At 57.3% G+C, this 7515-nt stretch overlaps 1 protein-coding gene across 1 annotated transcript; it reads left to right on the forward strand.

Annotated features, from left to right (window-relative positions):
* The first annotated feature begins 2601 nt into the window (after positions 1 to 2601).
* GM2A (ganglioside GM2 activator) lies at positions 2602 to 7366 on the forward strand. Its single transcript, XM_036391939.1, has 4 exons — positions 2602 to 2858; positions 4625 to 4777; positions 5603 to 5785; positions 5899 to 7366. Exons 1-4 carry the CDS (start codon positions 2742 to 2744, stop codon positions 6052 to 6054), a joined length of 609 nt encoding a protein of 202 aa, XP_036247832.1. The 5' UTR covers positions 2602 to 2741; the 3' UTR covers positions 6055 to 7366.
* Positions 7367 to 7515: the final 149 nt, after the last annotated feature.

Genomic DNA, 7515 nt, shown 5'->3' on the forward strand with positions numbered 1-7515 from the left:
TGCCAGACTGGTCTTTCATCTCAGCCTTTCTTTATCCTCCTCTGCCCCAATACATGGAAAACTTGCTCCCTTTTAAAGGGCAGCACTTTAACAGCCAGAAACTGCTCTGTTCAGCTGCTTTTGAGTGAAGAAGGGGCATCATAGGGGTAACCAGAGCACCTCGGGGATCTGGGGAGCACAAGGGCCTGGAGTCTGTATGAGACAGCCTGGAGAAAAAGGAGACTGTGGGAAAGAGGGAATTTCTGCCCAGGCAAAGGCAGAAAAGCAGAGGTGGTGTGGTGCCCCACCTGAGGCAGCTTCAGCTCGTTTTGAAGTTTGCTCTAATGTCTTTTTTTGGTGTTATCTTGATCTCTCCCCAGGAATGACAGCAGCTGGAGACATCTCCAGGGCTGTGTCTAGAAAAGTGAGACGAGGAGGCTTTATCACATGCTCGGCTGAATTGCCGTAAATGGGATAACAGCTGGAAAGTCGAGTTAATTTGTACCAATGGTCATTTAAAGTGTTTGCCAAAGCTTTTGGATAAGAAAAGCATTTGTGCAAACTGTTGAAGTGTCTCTTGTGGCTCTCTCTCTGGTTCTAGCTGGTAAGGACTGGGCACAACAGGATGGGTACAAGGCAGTGTCAGTGCCAGCCTGGCATGGTCTGTTTGCAGAGTGGTTCTGTGAGTGCAGATGGGGTCATTCCTTTTTTTTTTTTTTTCTTGTTTGTATATCTTATTTTCAGAAACCTAGTCTGGAAAAAAGAAAAAAAAAGAGAGAGGTGGAGGATATTTTGCTGGAAGGTTTTTGGGTGATGAGCTGGCATGTGGTGATGCCTGATGGCTCCTGGTAGAGCCGCAGCCCAAGCAGTAGACACAGAGTGGTCGTGGTTACACCCTGCTCATCATTTGCCGTCTGTTTGCTTTTGTAAATGAGAGCTAACGAAATTCTGACTGCTTTTCTTCAATGCAAATCTGAGGTGTTTAGCCAGGTCTGCTGAGACCTCATGACTTGCACTCAATTTTGCATGGGTGAGATAGCTGAAAAAACTGTTTGAATTGGAGAAGTTCTCACATGTGCTGGAGCCCAAAAAAAGTCACAGGCTCTTTTAGTGGGGATTTAGGTCACACATGATTCTGCCTTGAGGTAGTGAAACGATTTCAAGTCATTCCTGTCCCTGCTTTTTTCCAAGCAAAAAGATGTGGGTTAACCTGTTCTCACAGTCCTTTATTCTCTTTTTTCCCCCATGGCAAAATGAAATGGAAAAGGATGGGAATAGGGAAGTGAAACCTTCACTCACAATGGCTGTGAGAAGCAGAAAAGCATACGATGCCAGAGGCTCGAGGTGAGGGGCTCTGCTCCCCTCCCAGCCCCAAACACAATGCTCCTTCTGTGCCCGTGCCTCTCCCCTTGCATCCCTCTCCTTATCCCTGTCCTCCGGCTGCTCCAGGGCCTCAAAGTGAAAGCTAATCCCAGGGGATAACTTTCCGCTCCGTCCCCGGCTGGGAGGTGCGGGCTATTTATTCCTCACCCTTAAGCCTCGGCAGTGGACCAGCGGCGCAGTTGTCGCTGCCGGCTCGGGGTGGGCAGCAGCATCCACCGCGTCCCCTGCCTGCTCCCACGCCCTGCCTGCACGCTGCCGCCCGGCCTCGCTGCTAAATAAGGACGAAAGGCTAAAAATAGAGCTGAGACGGGGGTTTGGACAAGCCAGGCAACCCTTCCCAGGGCTGGGAACAATATGGGGAGGCCGAGCGGTGTCCGTGTGCAAGGGAGAGCAGAGCTGAATGTGAGGAAGGGTCTCACAAGTGGCTGCTGACTGTGCTGTGGCAGGGGGGAAGGTGTGAGACCTGCCACACTCACACTTGTGTCATGTGTGCTCAGTCCCCTCTGCAGGATAAAAGCATCTGTCCACCAAAATATATGGGAAAATCCATGCTACTGTGCCACTCCTGATGGAGGGGTACCCGTGTGACCATTCCAGCATGATGGGGGTGCCTGGGGCAGCTCTGTCTGGAAAATGATCTTCAAACAGGGGGTAGGAATGGAAGAGGGGATGATAAATCCAGCATTTTACATAGATGGATGGTAGGGGTACTGTGGCAAACTGCCCAGTCAGGGGCTACCCGATGCCAGCGTTGCCTCCCCTCTGCTCATACACATCGGGTTCGAGGGTCTCAAATATCTGAAATATCTCAAATACCTCTGCTCTTCAGCTGCCGCCTGCCCTGTGCCGAGCGCGGGGGGAGCGTGGGGTCCCGGGCACTGCCCAGCAGAGGGTACGGACCCTCGCACAGCCGGGGCACCCCCGAGCGGGATGCGCGGAGAGCCGCAGCCCTGGCTGGAGGGGCGGGTGGTGGGGAGATGGTCGTGCTTCCCCCATGGCAGCGGGGTGATGTGTGCGCCCCGGGATGGTGGGTGCAGCTCCCGCCCCTCCGCTCCAGTGCCGGCTCTGGGATCTTGGGAAAGCGGCGCTTCCCGTCCCAGCATCCCTGCGAGTCCAGTCCTGCTCTTGGCAGCGAAACTGGGAAAGGGAGGGAAAAAAAAAAAAAAAAAAGGCAAGCAAAAGGGGAAGGGAAAATGTGAACGTCCTCGGGGGAGGGAGGGGAATCGGGCGGTGGGCAGGGCTCCGAGAGAGGGTTCGTCCCCTCTGCTCGGGGCTTCAAAGACCGGCCGCTGCCAGCCCGGTCCCGGCGAGGTGCCTGCCCTCCGCTCGGAGCAGCTCCCCAGACGCATCCCGGCCCGTTCCCGACGCATTCCCGGAGGATGCTGTGCGCGGGGCTGGCGCTGGCGCTGTGCGCGCTGCAGCTCGTCCCGGCCGCGCTGGCCGGGCCGCAGCCGCCGCTGCTGGTGGAGCGCAGCGGGGCCCGGCGGCTCAGCAAGGTGAGCAGGGACCCCGCACCCCTCGGGCTGCCGAGAGGGGACTCGGCGGGGCGGGGAGGGGGAAGACTCCGTCATCCCGCTGGCTTTGCAGGAGATCGGGAGCTTTTCCCATCCCGTCAGGGTGGAAGATCGCTGGTGGGTGCGTGTTTGTGGCTGGGCAGGGGAGTAGGGGTCCATGGACCCTCTGGAGCCCCGCGCTGGGGAGCAGTGCTGGAGGTTGGGGGCAGCTCGGAGCAGGAGAGATCCAGTGTTTACAAACACTTCTCAACGCTGAAACCCAGCGGCCTCGTCCTTCGGCTGATCGTAGCCCGGCTCTCATTTTGCTGCTCCATGAATCTTTTCCAGCCCAGGTTCTTCTTCCCTATTCCCACGGAGTTCTGGGTCTGGCTCATTAACACTCGCTGATTAAGACACAGGCGATAACCACGTGTAACTTCCACGCGGTCTGAAGGGAAATATCGCAATTTATTTTCCAGGATTCCTGCGCTTGCCCGAGGGAAGGGGGAACCGGTTGGGAAGGCTGCAGGGGGCTCGGCGGGCAGCATTCTGCAGCCACACACTGATGCTCAGCTCGCTGGAGCCTCTTTGCCTGCAGACTCTCGGGCTGGGGGCTCCCGGCTCTTGCTCAAGTGTCGGGGTGCAGCCTACCCTTGTCCCGGCTTGTGTCCTGCCCGGGGCTGCTCCCGGCGGGCGAGCGGGATGTGGGATGGGCTGCTCGGCTGCGTGGGCTGCGCTGTGCCCGCTGGGGCTGCCGTGTGGCACCAGGCAATACAGCCTCCACCGGTTCTGCGGCTGCGAGCAGGCAGGAGAGCCCCACGTCATGCCGCGGGGACACGGGATGCTCCGGCCAAACCTGCTCGGGGAGGGAGCTGGGGCTGCTCTCTACCATTTGCCTCTGGCAGGCTCAGAAGTGGCTGTTGCAGCCAAGTGCTGCTCGCCCTCCACCTTTGAATCAAAGTGTCTTTACTGGTGGTGGCTGGAGAGGTTGGTGTGACTTGTAGGAAACAGGGGAGATGTCCCAGCATGACTCTTAACTCAGACCAGACACATAAGTGATGTCCCTCATTCGGGTGACATCTCCTTACATGTGGATTTTCATTATCTCATAGGCAGTGCTGCTTCCCTGGCTCATTTGTACTGTGGATCAGGATTTGTACTCATTTGTAGCTCAGGACCAGGCCCCTGGGGTGCATCAGGCAGAGGATGAGCCCAGACACTCACCTGGTCCCCGAGTGTGATTCCTGCTCCTATGTGGAGCTAGGTGGCTGGAGCTGGTGGATGAGGGCTCACAAAGCAAGGCTGCTGATGAGGTGGGAAGCTGTGCCAACCCCACAGCCCCTCCAAGGGGATCCCCACACCCCTGCTCAGCATCCTGCTGGACAGTGCAGCCACCACCTGGTCCCAGCTTGCTCTGACCTGTCCTCACACACCTTGCTTGGTGCCCTTGGCATGAAGGATGCATCTTGCCCTGGTTGCACATCAAGTGTTTGGAGGCAGAGCTGAGGCAAGTTTGGAAATTGCAGCCTGGTAATCCTCTATGGGTGTAAAGTACATGCAGAGGCACATGGACAGAGGGTTCTGCAGTGTCCTCAGTCTCAGAGAGCTGGGAGTTCAAGAACTGGCATTTGAAGGGGCTGAAGGTCATTTTCTGGCTCTTTGTGAGCAGACGTTTGGCCGGGGTCAGAGTGCAGCTCTGGATAAACCTCCTGCAAACACAAGGCAGGGCTTGTCCCGCTTCTAACTCCTCCTGTCCCTTGGTGCTGCAGGTTGGTGGCTTTGCCTGGGAGAACTGTGGTGATAAGACAGACCCCGTGGTGCTGCAGAGCCTCTCTGTGGCACCCGACCCCATCAGCATCCCGGGGAGCCTGCGTGTCAGCGCGGCTGTCAAGAGTGGCAAGACCATGGGCTCCCCTCTGAAGGTAAGTGCCAGATGTCCCTCTGTGTGGTGAGGGAGGGCAGAGCTTCCCCAAACCACTGGCAGCTGGGAAATGGGTGCAGGAATGAGCAGCCCTTGGGGAGTGAGGTGCAGGGCTGAGCACACTGGGCTCTGTAAGCCAGAACAGGGCAGGGGGCATGGAGAGACCTGTAGTGGGAGCAGACAGTTCAGTAGGAGCCTCCCAACCTTGTTCCTAGGGCAGAAACCACCTGACTCGTTTCATGTCCTGGGGATGTATTGGCTCCAGGAGGGAAGTGAAACCCAGGTGCTGTGGGTGCTCCTGGAGGTAACTGCTGCACTTGTTTTTCAGCAGCCAACCCAGCTGCTCCCTCCAAGGACATGCCACTCCCCACTGCTCTGGGAGCCTTGGGCCATGCCAGCTGCCCTGCAACACTTTTTGGGAAGTTTTTTGGAATGAGACAGAACATGTCTCTTGTCCAGTGTGCATGGGCTGTCTTGAGCAATGCTATGGTGTCTGTTTGGGCCTGGAACTGTGGGGTGAGTGCTGGAGGAGTGAGGAGCCAGAGCTGCAGGATGGAAGCACGCTGGGAGTTTTGGGACAGGCAGAAGAGAGGGGAAGCAGGTGGGGATGTGAGGTGTTGGGTGGTGTTAGCTTAAGGGATCAAGGGTTGGAGGAACAGAAGCTGCAGGTTGAGAGGAACTGAAAGCCAGGAGGGGGAGGCAGGAGGGGGTTTGGTGACCTCATGGACATCCCAAAGATTGCATGATCAGGAGCTGAGGGAGTTGGCTGGTGAGGAGCTGTGGGTGCCCCTGCTGGTTGTGCTGGTGCTGAACACCTTCCCTCCAGGCAGCGCTGGTGGTAGAGAAGGCACTGGGTGACCTCTGGATCCAGCTGCCCTGCATCGACCAGCTGGGCAGCTGCACCTACAACGATGTCTGCAGCATTCTGGATGAGCTCATCCCACCCGGCACGCCCTGCCCGGAGCCCCTGCTGACCTACGGCATCCCCTGCCACTGCCCCTTCAAAGCGGTACGGCCGCGCCCTGCGGTGATGCTGGCACTGCTGCTGGGTGCCACTGTGCCCTCTGGTGCTGGGCTGGCCTTTTGGTTGACCTCTTGCCTGTCTGTCCCCTCTCTCCATAGGGCTCCTACTCCCTGCCAGCCAGCGATTTTGACGTGCCCGATGTGGAGCTCCCTTCCTGGATGACCAACGGCAACTACCGCGTGCGGGTGGTGGTCAGCAATGGCGGGGAGGAGCTCAGCTGTGTCAAACTGGCCTTCTCCCTGCACTCCCACTGAGGGGTGCGACACCGGCCCTCATATCCCCTCCAGCTTGGCCCCCTGTCCCATCCCATCCTGTGCCAACCCATCCCTGTGAGGCCCATCCCTCCTGCTGTCAGGAGGAGGCGCCTCCTGTCCCCCCCAGTGCCTCCTCCCCTGCTACACCCAGAGAGGCCCCTTTGGCTGTTCTGCTCTCCCCAAACCCATCACCAGGGTGTCTCCTGCCTGGACAGGGTGGCCTTGGAGCCTAACTCCAGCATGATCTGGGGTTGTTATTTTTTATCCAATTTATTTTTTTTTTTCTTTTATTCTTATCAGGGCAATTTTAGACAAAAACATTCCAGAGAAAAGCAGTATTTCTTGGAGCAGTCTGTTGGGATGAGGGAGTGTTTGGGAGTGCTGGGGCAGGCTAGAAGGACGCAGCACTAGTTGCAGAGGGTGTTCCTGCTTCCCACCATCTCTGGCCAGAGCAGGGGGCTGTTTTGCAGAAGTGTCCCCACCCCACACAGCAGCTTTGAACCTGCTGTTGCTGCATCCCTGTCCTGCATGGGGAACCAGCTTGGTGGCATGAGGTACCTGTGCCTCCCCATGCTCCTCCTGTGGCAAACAGGAACACCTGAGGATGGAAACCACCCGAGCCCCACATGGACATTCCCACTTAGGGGGGACCAAGAGGTTGGTGGTGCTCCCAGCAGCAGAAGAGGTTGCTGGTTGATGGCTGTGCTTGCTCCAGAGGGGGACACAAGGCTGTGATGCACTGCTGGGGCACAGCCTGGCTGAGGACCAGTCCCACTCATCTAATTTTTCCTCTGGGAGTGAGCCGAGGCAGGATGCTGCACTGGGACTATCCTTCCCCTGTGCTGGCAGAGGCACCCAAACACAGCAACATCCTGAACATGGGATAACTGGGAGATGACCATGAAGACCACCAGCCTAGATCCTATTTGGGGGTGTCCTGGCTGGGGACTGTCATGTGGGCAGGCAGTGTCCTTCTTGCTGCTTTGGGCAGGGCGTGAGCCTGTCATCACTCCCCTGTGCCAGGTGCCACCAGCCACCCACATCCCTTGCTGTCCCTGCCTGCTTGTTGTTTTGTAGCCCCTCAACAGGGCTGGTCTTCTACAAGCACTTTATATGCCTTAACTGCTGCGGGTGTTCCTCCACCATGCAGATGTGCTCCCACTGCCTTTCTGTGCCCTCCACTCACTTTGTTTTACCCTGTGGCTTTGCCTGGAGAAGCACTAACCCTCTGCCCCTGCTCCCCTTCAGTGCCATAGCTGCAACCTCCTTTTGGGCAGGTTCTGCAGGTTCTTAATAAATCTTTTTACCAGGACATAGAGCCAGTGCCTCTTGTTGCTGGGGGTGACCTGGAGGTGACATTTATTTCCCTGGGAATAGTGTGGATGTGAGATGGGGGAAGTGGAGGTGGTGTGGTGGGGGCAGCAGTGGAGGATGCTGTGGCCAGTGGAGCTAAGCAGCCCC

The sequence above is a fragment of the Molothrus ater genome, chromosome 15 (genome assembly GCF_012460135.2).
Source record: "Molothrus ater isolate BHLD 08-10-18 breed brown headed cowbird chromosome 15, BPBGC_Mater_1.1, whole genome shotgun sequence".
NCBI classification, from domain to species: Eukaryota; Metazoa; Chordata; class Aves; order Passeriformes; family Icteridae; genus Molothrus; species Molothrus ater.

What these genes read in the sequence shown, in the direction of transcription:
- GM2A (XM_036391939.1), top strand. Translation starts at nt 2,742, where the DNA reads ATGCTGTGCGCGGGGCTGGCGCTGGCGCTGTGCGCGCTGCAGCTCGTC. An exon ending in GGGCCCGGCGGCTCAGCAAG is followed by an intron (nt 2,859 to 4,624) that starts GTGAGCAGGGAC and finishes TTGGTGCTGCAG; the next exon opens with GTTGGTGGCTTTGCCTGGGA. An exon ending in GCCACTGCCCCTTCAAAGCG is followed by an intron (nt 5,786 to 5,898) that starts GTACGGCCGCGC and finishes CTCTCTCCATAG; the next exon opens with GGCTCCTACTCCCTGCCAGC.